We start from the raw sequence: 19,474 nt of genomic DNA on the forward strand, positions 1-19,474 counted from the left end.
TGTTTTGCTCTTGCCGCCCTGCGCCGCCGCCGGTATCCCCAGTGCCAGCACGCCGCCGCCGCCGCCGGCGCCGCCATATTTCTTTCTTTTTTTTGGGGGGGAGAGGGGGGTATCGGTGTTTTTTTTTTTTTTTTGCTTCTGTATGAGTTTTACGGTTTTACCTACTATATTATGCATAAAAAATGAATAGATCTTTTTGCCTTTCATTTTTACTATCAAGTTCCATAAAAAACGGAGACACGGAACGATAAAAAAAATGAACAAAACAACAAGTCTCAAACACCGTTTGTAGTTTATTTGAACAACGAACGTTGATACATATACCTCAAAACCCTCACCGCCAAAAAAGAAACACCTCCTCTTCACTAGGTCACCAAGACTCAGACAGAACCCATATGATTCATGATTCAGACATATCTAAATGATTCACACCAACCAGCCACCCTGATGACCTCGCTTGGGGGCTGACCAGCTACATAGAATAACAGGCAACTCCAGCTCCAGCACAGCCCTTACAATTCTTAGAAAACAGACACAAAAAACGCCTCATATCACTGTCCCACGCCAAGGACGGTGTGCTTACTCAATTAGTGGGCATGGCATGGAAGCTCTGCAGGTGGGTGGGCATGGAAGCTCTGCAGCCATGAAGTTGCTCATGTTTTTCGTCCTCCCGCAGTTCCTGAGCGTGCCGGCGCGTGGGTCCCCAACTAACTGGAGTCACGATGACGGCGCGGTTTTCTTCCGGCATCCGGACGGCAATCTTCAACCTGCCAATCACTCGTCGACAGTACCGTCCTGTCCTGGTATCAAGTTCATCGAGAACCTCGTTCACACCACGTCATCAACAGGGACATCGACAGCGGCAGCTATAAAGGAGCTCCCCTTGCGACAGCGCGCCAGTGGGCATGGAAGCTCTGCAGCCATGAAGTTGCTCATGTTTTTCGTCCTCCCGCAGTTCCTGAGCGTGCCGGCGCGTGGGTCCCCAACTAACGAGTCACGATGACGGCGCGGTTTTCTTCCGGCATCCGGACGGCAATCTTCAACCTGCCAATCACTCGTCGACAGCACCGTCCTGTCCTGGTATCAAGTTCATCGAGAACCTCGTTCACACCACGTCATCAACAGGGACATCGACAGCGGCAGCTCTAAAGGAGCTCCCCTTGCGACAGCGCGCCAGTGGGCATGGAAGCTCTGCAGCCATGAAGTTGCTCATGTTTTTCGTCCTCCCGCAGTTCCTGAGCGTGCCGGCGCGTGGGTCCCCAACTAACTGGAGTCACGATGACGGCGCGGTTTTCTTCCGGCATCCGGACGGCAATCTTCAACCTGCCAATCACTCGTCGACAGCACCGTCCTGTCCTGGTATCAAGTTCATCGAGAACCTCGTTCACACCACGTCATCAACAGGGACATCGACAGCGGCAGCTATAAAGGAGCTCCCCTTGCGACAGCGCGCCAGTGGGCATGGAAGCTCTGCAGCCATGAAGTTGCTCATGTTTTTCGTCCTCCCGCAGGTTAGTAAACAAAAACCTTGCCATTGTTTTAAATCAGACAATGTTTGCCTTGTTATGCTTCCATGCCCTGAAGCTTGTATTGAGTCTTTTAGAGTTCTGCTGCTGTTGTTGTCTGGTGATGTTGAGCGGAACCCAGGTCCCATGTCAAAACCCCAAGAAGAACAATTACTTAGCTTACAAGAAACAGTCGATAAACTTAAAAACAGTCATGCTATACTTCAACAAGAAGTAAACCTTCTAAAAGAAAAACAAAAACAAAGTGAACAGACAGTTTCAACACTTGAAGAGCGACTTAACAAACTCGCGAGTGAACTCGGCGCACTAAAGCAGAAGGATACTAGTAGCGCCGCGACTACTGAACCCCAGCTTACTGCTGCCTTAAACGAACTATCTCAGCTAAAAACACGTTGCGATGATGCAGAGGGCAGATCCCGTCGCTGTAATCTTTTATTTTTTGGCATCACCGACGCAGACAAGGAAACGTGGGCACAGTCAGAGTGCTTGGTCAATAGCTTGTGCTCCGAGAAACTAAACGTGCAAGTTGAATCATCTAGGATTGAAAGGGCGCATCGCCTAGGAGCATTCGACCCTCAGAAATGTCGCCCAATAATAGTAAAGTTCTCTTCGTTTAAAGATAAAGATAGCGTTCTTTCATCAGCCCACAAGCTTAAAGGAACTCGCGTAGCCATCAGCGAAGACTTCCCAATTTCTGTCCGGCTCGCACGCCGTCACCTTCTTGATTTTGCAAGGCCAAAAGGCACCCCCTACAGACTGCGTCATGATAAACTTTTTATAAATGATAAGTGCTATGTATTCGATGCCGCTCTTGGCGCCGTTAAAGAAAAAGACACATAGCCACGCCAGCGCTTCTTCTCGTCGCCCTTTAGGAGTCGACCGGCAAAGCACCATGTTATCACTAACAAATCTTCAAGTCATTCTATCCTATTTACTAACATTAGAAGCCTAATACCAAAGAGAGACGAAATAATTTCAGTAATCGAAGCGTGTAATGCCGCTTTTGTTGTACTTACAGAGACGTGGCTAAGCCCTGATATATCTGACGTTGAGCTATTTCCCTCGCAACTAAACTTTCGAGTGTATAGGTCTGATAGAAAAACTAGAAAAGGAGGGGGCGTACTTTTGGCCATAAAAGACCATATACCATCACGGCTAATACCGCTTACCACTGACCTAGAAGTTGTTTGGGTGTATCTTTGCACAACGCCTTCCGTAATAATAGGTGTGTGTTACAGGCCGCCGGATAATAAAAGAGATTTTGTTATTGAGCTGTATAAATGCCTTTCTGAACTCGCATGTAAATATCCTAACGCTTTAGTTACCCTTTTTGGTGATTTCAATTACCCAAATATTGACTGGTCTACTATTTGTTCTAGCTGTGCATTTTCTCAAGAGTTTATTGACCTTTGTTTAGATTTTAACCTATCTAATGTTATCACTCAACCCACTAGAATTACCAATCGCTGCAGCAACGTACTCGACCTATGTTTAAGCAATGACCTTTCTCTCTTCAGCAACGTCTCATACTTACCCAGCATTAGCGACCACCTCGTCATTGAGCTAACATTCTCCATCACTACTCCTAAGAAATCACGTTATTGCAAATTTATTCACGATTATGCGAGAGCCGACTACGCATCTATCAACACCAACCTCGAAGAATTTTATCACATATTCTCAGTAAACTTCGCAGAAAGGACGGTCAATGAAAACTGGATTCTTTTCAAAGATAGACTAACATCCCTAATCAAACGTTTCGTTCCACTCACTCGAATTATATCCGATAACACTAACCCTTGGTACGATAAAACAGTTCATTGTCACTCCAACAGGAAAAAAAGAGCTTATACGAGGGCAAAGGCTCATAACACTAACGCATCTTGGAACGCCTATCACGAATGCGCTAGGGCCTATACAAATCCGCGATTCATGATGCCAAATCCAAATTTTATACTCATGACCTCCCCAACATTTTAACCAATAAACCTAAAAAGTTTTGGAAAGTAATTAACCCAGCACTCTCTCTTCCATTACAATTCGTTGACGAGTACGGCCTTCCACTTTCTGACGAACATAGTGCTCTTGAAACTAACAACTTTTTTAGCTCGATCTTTACCAATGAAGACTTGTCAAGTATGCCCAACTTGTGCCAACCCCTTCATCCTCCTATGAATCCTATCATCATCGACCGCTCTGGTGTACTGAAGGCCATTGATCAGCTGAAGGTGTCTTCTAGCTCTGGCGACGACCAAATAAACTCGAAAATATAAATAAATACTAAACACGTCTCTTCAACTTTCCTCTGCGACATTTTCTCGCAGTCTCTTCAACTTTCTGAAATTCCATGCGATTGGAAAATCGCTAACGTCATCCCCGTTTACAAAGCAGGTGATCGCCAACTAATCAACAACTATCGCCCGATCTCGCTCACCAGTGTGTCGTCTAAACTCTTAGAGCATATACTCTATTCTAACATAATAAACTTTCTAGACTCCCACAGCCTTCTTTTCGAGCATCAGCACGGCTTTCGCAAGTCATACTCATGCGAAACGCAACTAACAGCTTTTCTTACTGACGTTTACTCAAACTTTGATTCTAATAAGCAAACTGACGCCATATTTATTGATTTCTCCAAGGCATTTGACAGGGTCCCTCATCAACGTCTCTTACTGAAACTTAGAAATATTAATATCCATCCCTCAGTCGTCACATGGATCTCCGAATTCCTCACAAATCGCACCCAGTACTCATCTATTAACAACACCAAATCTACCACCTGCACTGTAACCTCCGGCGTCCCCCAGGGAACCGTTCTTGGCCCCCTTCTATTTTTAATATACATTAATGATCTCTACCTCAACATCTCCTCTTCAATACGTCTCTTCGCCGACGACTGTGTAATTTATAGACCTATTAATTCAAACCACGATAATCAAATTTTGCAGAATGACCTCGCACTTATAACTCAGTGGTGCCACAAATGGCAAATGACTTTAAACTTTAATAAATGTAAATCTCTATCATTCACCCGCAGTTCACATGTTTCATCCTTTTCTTATCACCTTTCCACTATCCCAGTAGCTACCTGTTCCTCATATAAATACCTAGGCGTTCACCTGACCTCTGATCTGTCATGGACTACTCACATAAATGCTGTCACTGCCGATGCTAACCGTACTCTCGGATTTCTTCGCCGTAACCTCAGACTAGCTACACCTTCAGTAAAACTACTAGCTTATACGACCTTGGTCAGATCTAAACTTGAATTTGCTTCATCCATATGGTCTCCATGGCAATCATATCTGACTAACAACCTTGAATCCGTTCAAAACAGAGGTCTTCGTTTTATTTACTCTGACTACTCCCCATATACTAGCATATCAGGATTACGCAAATCGGCTAACCTTGACTTACTTTCTTTACGTCGAAGGGTGTCACGTCTCACTCTTCACAAAATCTTTTACCACAACAACCATCTAAAAGATTCTCTACTATCACCTCCCTACCGTATTTTCCCTCGTTTTGACCACTCATGTAAACTGCGCTCAATTACTTCGTCATCTGTCTCCTATAAAATGTCGACTTTACCATCTGCTATCGACGATTGGAACTCATTACCTGACCTCATTGTAAACATGACTGATACTAACAAGTTTGCTGCAGCCGTTAACCTCTTTCTTTCTGAAATGCAAGTATAGATTACAGCGTGTTTTTTATTAACTATTTTTGTTGATGTTTTTAGTGTGTTCACTCCCTTGTATAATGCCCCCTGGGGCCCTCAAGGAAAATAAATGATGACGATGATGATGATGACCAGAGGTCAAAATACGCATGGTCTCCCTCAGAACTCTCCTACCATTGCTGATTGTTGGGTGAGTTATATTGGTATTGTGCGTGAGAAAACAGGATTGCGTTTTAAGACAGACAGAGGAAGAACACAACCGAGCGCTTACTTTCAACTGATTTAATCCAAGAGCCTCAGGGCCTCAGCGTAGATACACACTGCGTCACCGCACCACATCTCAACCAATTCGTGGCCCCGTCGCGGACCGCAAATACACTATCTCTCCTACTGTTCTCGCTAGGCACAAAGATAAGACTGTTAGAGAGATAATTGAGGAGGACGCCATCAATAGTTTCGGCACGTGTTGTGCACGAGTTTTTTTTCTGGCACCCCTGAGGACCACCCGAAAGGTCAACCTTTCTAATTTGTGCTGAGCTTTGAAAACTAAATTTAGACCGAACCTCTCTGCCACTGATATAAAGTTATGAGATTCCAAGGTAGTAAGGCACACATTCTTTACGACCGGTTTTTTCACAGGAGCCGGATTAAACGTACGTTCCTGACACCTTGAGCACAACTGTAACAATCCCATTCTGGTGTAATTGTCAAAATGGTTGTGAACGAAAATTGAGCTTGGCAGAAGCTTTTGTCGGTTTTTATCTAGAAATACCTGACAGGAGTGGAGCAACAGTCCATTGTCAATCAAAAAACCCTGAGCAGTTGATTGAAATATTGAATCCGCATCATGGGAGAAGGTGCGATGTGACAACTGTAGACATCTCGACTTATGTTACTCTATGGATAAGTTGGAGCTGTTAATAAGGGCCAGGAGGTGGTGTGATGATAATCTAGTGAAGTTGCAGTCTGCCACTGGGATTGATGTAGATAGTTTTATCAGCATTCTGGAGTTTCATTTAGAGTCCACTGCCGTAGACTTTGATGGTTCTCTTCTTATACAAAAACAGGGTGTGTGAATCGGGTCGTGAATTGCTCCAGTGTTGTCCGAAACTTTTTTTTAAACGAGACTTATGTACACGTTGACACGATTGTGCGGTCCTTAATTGTCGATTGGACCGCACAACCCTGCCATCGCAACAGTCGAATTAAGCACTTATAGACCTACTGTTGCACACGGAAAAGGGCCTGTGCTGGAGGTACGGCAAGGAACCAGCCAAGCCTCTGTTGGCAGCTGACAGCTGTCACTTGAAAATAGTTAAGAGTGGTGTAATTGCGTCTGCGATGGATAACGCCTAAGAATCCCGTATGTTTTGGGTTGGTGAGGCAGTTGAGTTGCAAAAGATGCGTCGTTTGGAAGCGGGCCATCACCACGATGTAATTGTTAGAGTTGTGCTCAAGGTGCTGAAGGTTTAATCGGGCTCCCGTGGAAAAACCGGTTGTGAAGAATGTTGTGTGTGTGCCTTACTACTATGGAATCTCTCATAACTTTATATCAGTGGCAAATAGGTTCGGTGTAAATTTAATTTTCAAAGCTCAGCACAAATTAGAAAGGTCAACCCCCTTTCTGGTGGTCTTCAGGGGCGCCAGAAAAAAAAGAAAAAAAACAACATAAGAACCCAGATGTAACTTTTCAGGCAGGAGTGGTGTACGGGACCCTCTCATTTTGTCGAAACTCGTTTCGTGGACTTACGTATCGCAGACAACTTTTCATGGGCACGTTTCTCGGAAACACGTTTTGTCGACACGATCGTTTCATCGACACTCGTTAAGCGAATTGCACGCTGTAGGGACATCTCGTCACGCGTGTATCATATTAATAAGGGTTCTGATGGAGTTGCCTGTTATCGCATGTGGCTGGTCAGTCATCAAACGGGGTCGTCTGTGTGGCAGGTTGGTGTGACCATGAATCATTTGGATCTGTCTGAATGTCCGGCTTTCAGTGACCTACACTCTAAAAAAAGGGTGTATTCTTACACCCTTTGTCCCATATAAGACACCCCAAAACTTCAGACGTCGATCTGACAGTACTAATTTTCACGAGAGGCTTGATAGCCATGTGGTACAAGATATTAAAATAGCTAATGTACGTTTTACTGACTACAAATAAAAAAAAAAGGAATAATAATAATCGGGGTTTTCTTGGCCCTGCTGCGAAACCTCAGTGTTTTCTTTCTGTGGTCTTTGATACGTACTTTAGCTATTTAATCAGTCATATCGCTCCGTTATCAAGCCCCTTGTAAAATGTATGGCCGTCTGTGCGCTGCACGTCAAACTGAAGTTCTGGGGTGCGTTATATGGGATAAAAGGGTGCATGGTGATACCTTTTTTTTTTTTTTTTTGATGAGTTCTTTTTTTGTGGTGAGGGTCTTGACATATATATAAGAGCGTTCCTTGTTCAAAAAAACTATACCAGTTTTTTTTTTTTTTTTTTTCAAGAAAAAAGGAAGTTTTGAGCATTTAATTAATTATTTGTTTGTTTACTAAAGTACCCTCAGGGCCCGAAGGCATTACAGAGGGGGAGAGCACATACATGAAACAAAGATGTTCGTATACGCGACGCAGTCTTACGAGATTTGGTTGTGATAGAAAAAAGCGTTATTTTTGGAACGTGTACGCCTTGATAACATATATCGTAGAATCCAGCTACATATATCTTAATTCTTCACATAAAGGTGGAAATTAGTAATTTCAGTAAATTAGTAATTAGGTTCGCAAGGAGTCGGACTCTTTTTACTCGAGTTCTTGACGTGAAAACGGGTATAAAAGCTGTGTTTGAGACTTGTTGTCTTGTGCGTTATTTTTATCGTTCCGTGTCTCCGGTTACTATGGAAGTTCTTCACCAGCTCGCCTGTGTTTTTAAAGGGTTATAACGGAATGAACGGTTTTGTAGACCGCAAAACGATTTAATGAAAACTTCGTGAAATAATTTGATACAAGAGGGCTACATTCGCGTCCGTTTTCAGGCTTCTTTCAAACGTATTTTATTTTGATCTACACGCCTGGCTTGTTCCTGTCACGTTGTGTTTCTTTCTCGTTTCCACGCCGGGATCCAGCGTCGGAGGTCGAAGTCGAGCCCCCATACGGTCGAGTCGGGGAGGCTCTCCTTACGGGTCTTTGCCGCCAGCGTATTTGCTTACACTCCCGAGCTCAAAATCCTCGCGCCCTCGCACATTTTGTTAATGTTGTCATGATCCTCTGTTATGCGTCTAGCCATCGTGGAGGGCGGCGTCGGCGTGATGCGCTAGTAATCGGAGGATCTGCCGCGGTGCAAGACGAGTTGGTTGAAATCGACGTCAATCACTGCCGGTTGTCAGTAAAACAAAAAAAAAACAAAAAAGAGCTATTGTGAGGCAGCTTGGTGGCAATCCGGTGTGCCTTGCGGGGTAAACCCGGAAATGGTGTAGGTTTGATATTGTTCACGTTGGTGAAGTGTCCGTGGAAAAGCAGGCCAAGTTTTGAGGTAGGAAGGCCGTTCGTGTACCATACCCTGTCCCTGACGCTGTATGGAGCTGGTCGATGTTTTGCATCGTAGGAACGCTTCATGCCGTAAAGGTAAGCGAGGTTCGCGTTTGCAGCGTCGCAGTTCGCGCGGACGTCGCCGACTTCGTCGGGAAGCGGGGAAAATTCCATTGGTCGACGTGGGACAAAGTTGAACAGGAGTTCGAACGGTGATGTCTGGAGTCCGGCGTACGGCTGCTGGTTCGCTTGAAAGCTGGTTGCCTGGAGGTAATCGCTCCAATGGTCGATGTCGCCGTTGACGTTCTTTCGCGCAGACATGGAAGGATTTTTCCGTTGGCGCGTTCGACGAAGCCGTTAGCTTTGGGAGCGTAAAGTACAGTTAGGGATGCTCTGAATGTGCCTGTCGGCGAAGTACCGCGAAGCCGAACGAGAGGTTAGGACCCTGTCGTGTGATGACGGCTTGCGGCGTACCGAATGAGAGTGCGAGTTCTATAAATCGAAGGACGTGCTCGGTCGACTTGTTAGGCACTGGGCGCGCGACAAGCGCGTGGTGAGGTGGAACGCGGTGATAAAATCCTAGTTGTCGGTCCTCGTCTTGCGGAGGATCTTGCGCCGTGGCTGCCAGCCGGCGACATATTCTCTTACAAACGAGAGTAAACTAGACGCCGAAGTACCTGATTCTTCTAACGGACGGACCCCAGGGGCGGATCCAGGTTTTGTTTAAGGGGGGGGGGTCCAGCAGGGACCCGGGAAAGGGGGGGGGGGGGGGGGGGGGGGGATAGACCCATCATTCGACCGCGGAAGCCGGGCATCACTCCCTGCTCCCTCTCCCCCCCCCCCCCCCCCCTCTCCTCCTACTTCCCTGAGAAACGGACCGTCGTCATTTCCACTGGTGTCCGGAGAGCTTAGCTGGCTGGCTAAAAAAAAAAAAGAAAAAGGGGGGGGGTCCGGACCCCAGGACCCCCCCTGGATCCGCCCCTGGACCCTTCACCAGCGAATGCAATGCATACCTCTCCAGAAAAAATTAAAATAAAAAAGTGTGTTCCTATTTATGGTATTTGCATCTTGTTTTCCGAATTCAAACGACTCCTTTCTCTCACCCCCTCACTCTCTAATTTACCCCCCCCCCCCCCCTTCCCTCCCTCTTCCGCGCCACGCCGCCGCCGATCCGTTGCTCCCCGCGCCGTGAACACGCCGCCGCCGGAGGTACAAACACCGGCGCGCCGCCGCCGGCGATTTCCGACCGGCGCACAGGTCTACTTCGGTGCCCCGGTGCGCACCGGTGCGGATTGCCGAGGAAGCGATCTCCTTTTTCCGCATGCCGAAAAAAATCCCCGACGTTTTTGCACAGTTTGCTCGTTTTGGCTACTGTTCGGCTAAAAAAAAAAAAAAAAAAAAAGAAAAGAAAAAAAACTAGACTTCAGTTTTCTTTCCTTTTCTTTTTGGCTACTTTTGGAAAATTTTCGGCTGGTTTTTCTTCTCGAAGACTTGACAACTCTGTTCCATGGCGACTCGGCCAAACCGGGAAGACGTTGAAGACCTTCGAATTCATCGTGCGTCGCAAATGCTTTAAAATATTGCAGTATCCAACACATTGACTTTTTCAGAACCACTCCAGTGACGCGCATGCCAGGCGCAACTCTTCCATCGCCTTCATGTGAGCACATCGATATTTGAGCGTGGAGCCTGGAACGCGTCTCCGAAGACGCGTTCTAGGCACTGTAGGGCTGTAGTTTGGCACATGGTGAAAGACCGGCAAGACGTCCCATCTGCCAGGATCACCGCTGTCAAGGCTGCTTAGCTGTGTTTTGATATGGCGCAGTTTGTTATTCGATGAAATTAGAGTTGATGCGCATGCGAGCTAGTGCACGGTCATACTGAGAAAACACCGAGATAAGGGACAACGACAGAGAATAAACATCACAATAACTGCTGTTACTTTTTTTTTTTTTTTTTCCTTTTTTGGCACGTCAACGTTGCCGTGTTTGTCCTTTGTTTCTGTTCGTTTTCTCTTGTCTTGTGGTGTCTCGGTGTGATTATTTTATTCCGGTATTATGTTCAGTTTTGAATACTAAAAAAGTCGGCCAGGTTGTCTTCGAAAACCCGTATTTCAGCGCAAGATGCTGAAATACGCTTGGAAGGGACAGCCCATTCGCAAAAGGAAGGGACAAAGGCAAGGCCACCTTAAAAGAGACTAGTAGACACTTCACACGTTACAACTTACCTCAAAGATTTCATCGCGCTAGTCACATTGTGTAATAACATAGGTGATATTCACTGGCAGCCACAGCTGAGCTCCCTGCTGCTGAGCCGGGAGCTCGGCTATGCTGCTGAGCTTCCACAACGCTTCCCTGCTCCCTGCTCAGCAGCAAGGAGCTCAAGCTCCCTGCTGCTGAGCTCCCACAACACTTTCAACACGCACATTGCACACCATCAAGATTGTCTTCTAATTGGGACACCATACATAAGAACTCATCCCGAGCATGTGTTGTGAGTGGGTCCATATCACATGAGCGAATGACATTTCAGCAAATAACGGGTGTTAAGCCACCCCCCCACACTGCGATTACGCCACTTCGCGGCGGCAGTCTGCGGCGGCTCATTACAAAAATGTTAACCCATTTGGCCCACCTGTAAACGGCGCTTCGCAGCAGCCGACTATTCGCTAAGGTGTCGTTTGGTGAAATGGTGGCGTTCGCTAAAACGTCATACGGTCAAATGAGTGCCTCCCACTGTGAGCAGTCATTTCAAATATGGCATCTGCTGAATACCACCTATATCAAGCTTGAGTGTGTCTGCATTAAAAACAAAAATGCAACATGTCATGCGAATACCACCGCCTCAAAACAGCTTCTTGTTCGATGTCACTTCTGGAGGTGAACAAGTCATTCGCCAATCTTCAATCTAGGATCTAGTTCGATCTGCCATAATCAGCCGTCATCATGAAGTCGAATGTAATGTTTTTCTTGACTCGCAGCTTGAGGTTTGAGTGTGGCTACATACGACCAGTGAAAACGTCGTTTGCTAATTATAGTATGCTCTTATCAACACTGCAGGTGGTATCAATTTGTCGGGCACCCAACAAAGACTGATTTTTTGCATTTTGCTTACTACTGTACAATAGTGCAGCACAGCTAAAATGCCCTACCACCAGACGGTATTGTTGGTCCAGCCCCCAGAAATTAGAGTGTGTTCAGCTTATCTCATTACCAGCCTATCAGAGGAAAAGTAGCTTGTTGACTCACTTTTGCTGGGAGTGCATGCAATTAATGAACTTGGAGTTCTGCAAGCTTTTTCACCCCCCCCCCCCCCCCCCCCACACACCTTTTAATGTTTGTGAGCACCCCTTGACTACAAAAGCACTAATTTTCATTAAAATTTTATTACCACATTATATTGAATGCTTTGAAGAAGCAGTTTTTTAATGGAACACTAGAAGACTTCCAGAGTGTTGTTTTCATGTGCTTGTTTTCTATCCAGCTTGACACCAACTGAAATGCTGTATTCCACAGGGAAACACATTGCAGTGAACCCAGCTGGTACTCTCTTCGTGATCCTTTAAACCTTCCTGAACCCTTGAAGATTTAGCCACTTCCCTTTGCACAGCTCCGATATCACCGAAAGTCATGTTATTTCTTTGATGATGAATGTACTCATGGTAGGAAAAGTAAAACAGCTTTCTTTCACCACTATGAATCTCGTGCTGAAACTGGCCGCCTTTCTGCATCCTCCCGTAGCAACGCAATGGCCAGGAAAGGGCAGAAACTCCAGGCATATGCTGAACACCTGTTCCAGAGATGTCCGGGGCTGTCGACCCTCAAACAGATAGAGTCGAGCATGCGCTACACAAAGAGCATCGTGAGCGGCAAGAAGATCGATCACGACCTTCCCTGCACGGGAGGGGACGACAAGTTGTGCCACATCTTTGACAACCTCACCGTGTGGAACGAATTCCTCTGGATCCTGGATGCACAGCTTCAGGAGGTTAAGCCGGGAGTGCTGGGGGTGGTCTGTCTGCGTGGCTACTACTGGGCACCCGTCTACAGCAACCTCCCGAGGCGGCACGCCTGCATGCTTCTGCACTGGCTGCTCATGGTGCACCCCTGCGTCAAGGTCCTCGAGCTCCGCGAGACGTTTCTCGACAAGTACCCCGCGCTCTTTTGCGACGCGTTGCGCATGAGCTCTGGGTTGAGGCGGCTGAAGCTCAGCAAGTACTATGTCGATCGCAATGTCATAATGGACGTTGTGGATGCTATTGGGAGCATGAAGCACCTCGAAGAACTGGAGTTCACTCGAACCTGGATCTCCAAGGATGCACTGACTCGTCTCTTTGCCCACCTGAGGCGGATGCCATCCTTCAAGTCGTTCTCCTACCACCGAGTGCAGATACGGGCTCCCAAGTCCGAGCTGCTGTTGCGGAACCTAAGGAGCTGTGAAAACATCACGGTGTTGCTCTTGGACACATTCAGCCTCATTCCGGGAGACAGCCAGGTCCTCGCAGAGCACCTTGTACAGGACTGCACCCTGAGAGAGCTGACCATCAATAGCGACCATTCCTACAAGATGGAGCCCATTTTCAGAGCGCTGGGAGACAACCAGTCCCTCAGAAAGCTGCACATACTCGATTGTTCGCCGACAGTGCTCGAGACTCTGAGCCTCGTTGAATCAATGTGTAAGAACGCCACACTAGAGCACTTACTCATGGAGGGAAGCTTTCGGTCCTCCTCACCCATGGAACCTCTTGCAGAGCTGGTGGAAAAGAACAAAGGGCTCAAGGAGCTGGCACTTCCTTGCACAGTGCGATGCATTACTCCATTTGCTGATGCAATCCGGAAGAATGAAGTAATGCAGAAGCTGTCGCTGGGTTCGTGCAAAATGGCCGCAGATGAGGTACAGGCATTCCTGAATGCGCTAGCTGCCAACAGTTCTCTTCAGCATGTGGACATGGGATCAGTACGGGCCAACCTGGTTGCAGACTTCTCCAAGGCTTTGCAAGAAACAGAAACCGAAGAACGGGTGACCTTCGAAACCAACTTTGAGAATGCCGAACAGTGCAGGGAAATTTTGAACACTTGTAAGAATCTGACAAATGTTTCTTTTTCGATGGCCGAGGATAATGACACCGCAGTTTTGCACAACATTTTTAATCTGCTGACTCGCTGTCATCGGATTGCCAAGCTCGTCGTACGTCTGCACAAGATCGACGACGCTTCGGCATCTGCACTGGCAAGGTTCTTGTCTTCGACAAAGACCCTCAAGAACCTCAGCCTTTGTTTCAACACGACAGAGTCTACTTTCTCCATCATCTTGGATGGACTTTGCCGCAACAGGAGTGTCTCCAGCCTCTACCTTAAGCCCTGTCTTTTTGAAGAACCGGAGATAGAGTTGTTCACGACGCTGTTCAAGGCCAGCAAGACATTGAACCGCCTGACCCTCGACTCGTCTACCGCGGAGACGGAGCATGACGAGGAACTGAACGACACGTCGCTAGACATACTGGTGGGCCTTGCGAAGTGCATCCCGCTCAGCCTCACGGTGCTTGAGGTGAAGATATTGGAGCACCGCGATTTTGAGGAGGACATGTTCGTGGTCAGAGACACCATGCGACGCAATCTGTCCCTCGTGCAGCGCGCTGCTCAGTTTGTGGCAGGAGTGCGGAACAAGCAAAGTGCACATGCATTCGAGCGGGTGCATCGCAGCGAGGCGTTGGTCACGAAGGTCCAAGAGCAGGCCCAGGTGACCTATGCAGAGGCCAGGGAGAAGGTTAGGGACAGCCTGACAGACCTGGACATCAACTTCCTGGCCGTGGTGGGAGTCGTCAAGAGGGAAGTTGTCTGCGTGGGCGAGAGCCTCGGCCAGCTCACGCTGGACAAGATTGGCGTCGACATGTGGGTGCGTATCCGCTCCTACTTAAAAGTGCCAGACGTGTTGGACGAGCCGGTGGCAGAGTGCTCCAAGGCTCCCGCAAAGCGTCGCTATGTCCGCAAGAGGAAGCTGCAAGAACCTGCAACTTGAGATCCCCACTTCATGCGGGAGTTTCTCCCGAAGTCTGTGCCAAGGCAGCATCACATTGCATCCCGTGTTTGTGTTTTAAAACTACCGCTACATTGTTTTTTCTTTAAATTAATTTATGGAAGCAAGGTTGCTTGCATGCTACAGTGCTTTCATTTGTTGCAGCATTGTCTGTTTGTTTTGGGATGGTAGACAACCTGTTCTACTGTTTCTTGCATTTTTCCTTAACCAGGTTGTCATTTCACATTGAAAGATCTCATCATAGCTCATATTTTATTCTGGTATGTTTTATAGTTCCTAACTGAACGAAGGTCCCACTGACTGATCTGTTAGAACTAAATAGAGCGTGTTTAAGAGGACAGAAAGCCGTGTATTTCTCACTGCAAAAATACAAACAAAATAACTATGCAATGCAGAATTCAATCTTTGCCCAAATGTGGTTTTAGCAATTGAGACAAGCTAAAGTTTCAACCCTTAGCAGTGAGGAATATGTGGTTTACTTTCCCTCCCATCAGCCAGTATGTGTGTCAAGTTTTGTTTTTGTTTCGTGCCTTTAAACAAGTGGCTTCTTTGCACATAGTCCTGTTAAAAAATTCTGAGCAAGGAGCTTCAAATCTGTGAGAACTATTGTGCCCAATAACACAATTTTTTTTTTTATATAAACAGCAAGGTTGTTAAAGCAGCTCCTCAACCATTACGGGAGTATTGGTTTTGTTTCCACTTTCAAGATGTTGCTATAAGTAAAAGTTTTGACAAATAAAGAATGATGTTTCTAATTAACTTCTCATATCAAGGGTTCCCATTTTCTTTGTTGTAGAACAGATTTAGTACCAAGACTGAACAAGTAGCAGCTACTGCAGTGTGCAGCAGGTATCAAGCTGGCCAAGATGCTTTCACATGATCTTTGTACAGTAGAACCCCTTTTATAGTAAACCTGTCGGGACCGGGCAGTAATTTTACTATATCTGGAGTACCTTAAAAATCTGTTATTGAAGCTTTAACAAGGGAGTGGAAATGAATAAAATGCTTATAGTCCAAAAACAAACACAACTATAGAAATATCACTTACGTTGTAGTAGGTGCTTTGTACTTCACGAGGTAGCTCTCGATACTTGCCTTGTGGGCATAGTGTTGCCCATTAGCGTCTAGAGCCCCCCCCTTCACCACAACTGTCCAAAGTCAACGAGTTCACATCTTGTAGGAGTGGGTTCCAATTCTTCCTCCAAATAGCACTTGTTCGGTCCCTTATTCAACGGTTGCATCAGAAACTGCACCTTTGTGACCCGACTTCCAACGAAGGCCAACACAGTTCCCCGCTTCGAAACATTCAGACCATCTGTTTGATGCCTCGAAATCTTCTCTCATAACAGGTCCATTGATAGCACGTTTGCAGAGCGCGCTTGTCGAAATCATTTAAGCAGCACCGTGTCAACATTCTCGTTTTTAGAGCTTTGGAGCTTTTTGAAGTTTCCGCTGTTTCCGTCGGCAATTATATCTTCAATACACATCCCATTTTCCACCAAGGCCAAGACTGTCGCCACAGAAACACCGAATTTATCCGCAATCTGCTCTTTTGTCCGGTCGTTGCCTGATTTTTGAACGAGCATAGTTCACTTATGAGGCCGATGAGTCGCGGTGCGCAGTTTAGTCCCAAACACCCCAAAATTGGCGTCGCTTTCTTGGTTCGGGACCCCAAGAACGGAAACGGTCGCAAGCGACCCTGACACCGCTGACGCTTCCTCAGAAAGCCGTCATCGCACCACGTAGCGCAGCGACCTGTGGCGCTTCGGTAGTTAATGCACACGTTTCTAGGAGCCAATATGCACCGATCTCGTTGATGAAGTATGCTGTTGCGGGGAAATAACACTTCATGGGTACCGCCGTGTTTTACTATAACCGCTATTCCGGTTTTGGCAGTTCACTATATCGGAATGTCGAGCTATAAGGAAATGAGAATTCAGTCGGGATCGGCGCTTCCTTTCACTATAATCGTAGTTTTGCTACGTGCGGAGTCGCTATAACGGGTTTCTGCTCTAGGTCTAAAGCTAAAAGGCACCACTTGCAACGTCACCAACCTGTCTTTGGCGGTACTTAGAAGTTCATGGCCCAAGAGTTGTGGAATGAAAAACGAGCATATGCGGACAGCAGTAGTGCATGGCATCGCATTTCAAGAAATAATTCCAGTTCTGCGTGCAGAGGAAATACCTGGCAGTCTTTGTCACAAGTGAATAAAAATTCGACAAATTTGACTACCCCACCATCGGCGGACGTCTTCCTTCGTCACAGTCTTGTGGGATATTGAATGGTGAACAACAGCTGCGTGGGGTTATAGTCAAGATGTGGAAAAAGGGGGTAGGTTTCACGAGCTTGGGGGAACGGTCAGTGTGGTAAAGTTTTCTCTGGAGCCAGTTGCCCCATCTGTCTTCTCATAAACAACCTCGAGGTCGCTAGCAAAGTTGACGGGAGTAGAGAAAGAGTACTTCAAGGGTGCAATAGGCCCTTCAGCTTTTAATTTGGAAAAGCAGTTGTGCTGCATTGAAAAGATCTCAAATGCCTTTTTTGTGGAGTGCACTGTTGGAGACTTAGTCAGAAACCTTTTCCAGTTATATATGTGCCTCTCTTCCTCATTTTTAAACATTGAAAAGAAAGAGTTTCAAACAAAATGTTTTCGCTGATGCAACCATGCAGAGTACAAAATGCTCTGCATGGTTATATGAGAAGTAACCTTTCCATAATATATTTATTTCTATAAAATTAGGTCTGTAACAAGTATAGCGCTTGTCCTATATACTTCTTGTCCTTGTCTTTTGTTTAACTAAGATGAACCAACTAGCCCAACAACGTGCACTACTGAACAAGTAAACATTTTTTTGTTTTTCTTCCGTTCGCTTAGTGCTGAATTGGGCGTTATGCACGTTGTCACGAAAACAGACACAAGACTTCATTGGAACAGAACGAAGGGACGATAGAAATGAACCTCTCAAATAAGACGTCGGGTCACCCCAGTGTGTGGTCAGCAGTCAGAGAGAGGTATATGACCGAAGCAAGGCACACCAGATAATCGCAAGTTTTCAACATGGTCTTTAGTAGCAAATGGGAATAATGGTGAATGCAACGTGGGAGGAAAAAGCGAAGGGGGCAAGCTGCTCAGTTTCACGACACACGTTGCATTGGCCTGGACAGCTTTTGCGGGCTGGTGCAGGACACGCCCCCTTCCCTGATCACGGCACAGGCAAGGTGCTGTGTCAGCAGTTGCCGAAGTTGGTCCTCTTCCTTCTTGCTCCAAGTCTGCAAGGAAAGGGGAATGTAAATACGGAGCAGACTACAGATGACATACAGTCGTCGACATGAGAAGCTAGAATGGAACACGAGTTGCTCCACTGGGAAGACGAGCATGTTGGAACTGAGAAGCTGGAGCAACCATTCCACACAAATTTTTGCCACAACTGCTGCTCGCAAGAGCCACTACATTTGGCAGCTTTAGCTGCCATAGTAAGGACAGTAGGCACCAGTACTTGCAGCTTTGGTGATCTTACGTGCCAAACCCACAAAGGGCATCTCGCATGCCCCACCGGTGGACCGCGGAGTAATTTAGACCACCCGGGGATCTTTTGATACTCAACCGAAAGCTCGGTTACATGCCCTCAATGAGCCTTCGTCGGATTGCATGCACCTCGACTGGGATTCGAACCTGCCACCTGGGGATCCGCAGGTTGGCGCTTTGCCCCCGAGCCACCAAGGTGGCTGAGAGCTAGTGGCATCTTGTGACAGTTTTACGAGTTAGATTGCTTCATTGATTCGAGCGTGTTGGTCTAAGTTTGGGATGTGGACTGGTGACGCGAGCAGTGTAGGGGTGCCATCGATCTTGGACGGACGACCGGTTTGACCGCAAACTGCGTATCGGAAAGGCCCTTTGTCGGAGTTTTGTCAAAACATAGGATTGGCAGAGGAGGCCCGATTCCCCGGCACGGTCGGTCGTCACGGAAACGGAGCCCACTCCAAACACCTCCGCGGTCCCTGCTGTTTTACCAATGGCGGCGAGAGGCAGCACGGGGGGGAATTGTGGCAACTCTGGCAGCTTCTCCCCACAATCTCGTGGGGCAGTTGACCGAAAGTGCAACCCAGGAGAGAGGGGCGGCAGAAGGAGAGCGTGGAAAGCGTCCCCAAACAGTGCGCTTACCGCGTCCAAAAATCTAGTTTCTCGATTTCCGCCTAACGACGTCGTAAATGTGTCGCGGTGTCGCTGACTGCAATCCGGGCAGTACCACAGTATAGTACCGCCGAGATTCCGTTGGTGGACTTGTGCAGACACTTGTCTGCTGAAGGCGTTTCTCCAGCTTTATGGTCCACGAAGCTTCGGCAGCCAAGAGTTGGAACCCCGCAACGACGGCGATACCCCCGTTCTCGTGCATTTTAACGTAGGAAGCTCGTGTCGCAGAAAAGCCGGCGTCGGCGGTGTTGTGATGGGAAAATCCCGATTGGTCGACAGGGTCACGTTGTCACAGCCACATGACTTTGCGCGGAAATTTCAAACAACCCTCAACGCTCGCGTGAGACGTGACGTCACGCGTGGAATGAAAGCGATTAAAAAATATGACACGTAACGCGAATTAAAGGGTGCTGTGTATCTCAAATGATTTCACTTCATAACCTTAATTCATTTGCCTTCAAGAAAATTTTGAAGGATTTTAGGCGGGATTCGAACCCACGAGCCTTCGGTCGCGAGCCAGAC

At 47.0% G+C, this 19,474-nt stretch overlaps 3 protein-coding genes across 4 annotated transcripts in view; 2 read left to right on the plus strand and 1 right to left on the minus strand.

The window, feature by feature from the left end:
• The first annotated feature begins 1,199 nt into the window (after positions 1 to 1,199).
• Positions 1,200 to 2,366, plus strand: LOC120850160. Its single transcript, XM_040222574.1, has one exon. It carries the CDS (start codon positions 1,200 to 1,202, stop codon positions 2,364 to 2,366), a length of 1,167 nt encoding a protein of 388 aa, XP_040078508.1.
• A 7,866-nt stretch (positions 2,367 to 10,232) lies between these two features.
• LOC8033649 lies at positions 10,233 to 15,531 on the plus strand. Its single transcript, XM_040222573.1, has 3 exons — positions 10,233 to 10,283; positions 10,338 to 10,387; positions 12,468 to 15,531. The coding sequence occupies exon 3, from the start codon at positions 12,475 to 12,477 to the stop codon at positions 14,743 to 14,745; it is 2,271 nt and encodes a 756-aa protein (XP_040078507.1). The 5' UTR covers positions 10,233 to 10,283; positions 10,338 to 10,387; positions 12,468 to 12,474; the 3' UTR covers positions 14,746 to 15,531.
• Positions 15,532 to 17,806: 2,275 nt separating this feature from the next.
• LOC8033650 (nuclear pore complex protein Nup85) overlaps positions 17,807 to 19,474 on the minus strand; it is a 33,367-nt gene continuing 31,699 nt past the window's right edge. For both annotated transcript variants that reach the window (XM_029977018.4, XM_029977017.3), the window contains exon 22: positions 17,807 to 18,030. In XM_029977018.4, the coding sequence (XP_029832878.2) occupies positions 17,896 to 18,030 (135 nt within the window). In that variant the 3' untranslated portion in view covers positions 17,807 to 17,895. The remainder of the gene's footprint in view (positions 18,031 to 19,474) is intronic.

The sequence above is a fragment of the Ixodes scapularis genome, unplaced genomic scaffold (genome assembly GCF_016920785.2).
Source record: "Ixodes scapularis isolate PalLabHiFi unplaced genomic scaffold, ASM1692078v2 PGA_scaffold1__304_contigs__length_218370807, whole genome shotgun sequence".
Taxonomy (NCBI): Eukaryota; Metazoa; Arthropoda; class Arachnida; order Ixodida; family Ixodidae; genus Ixodes; species Ixodes scapularis.

Bases quoted from the DNA above. Each gene is read 5' to 3' on its own strand.
- LOC8033649 (XM_040222573.1), top strand. From the start codon at position 12,475: ATGGCCAGGAAAGGGCAGAAACTCCAGGCATATGCTGAACACCTGTTC.
- LOC120850160 (XM_040222574.1), top strand. From the start codon at position 1,200: ATGAAGTTGCTCATGTTTTTCGTCCTCCCGCAGTTCCTGAGCGTGCCG.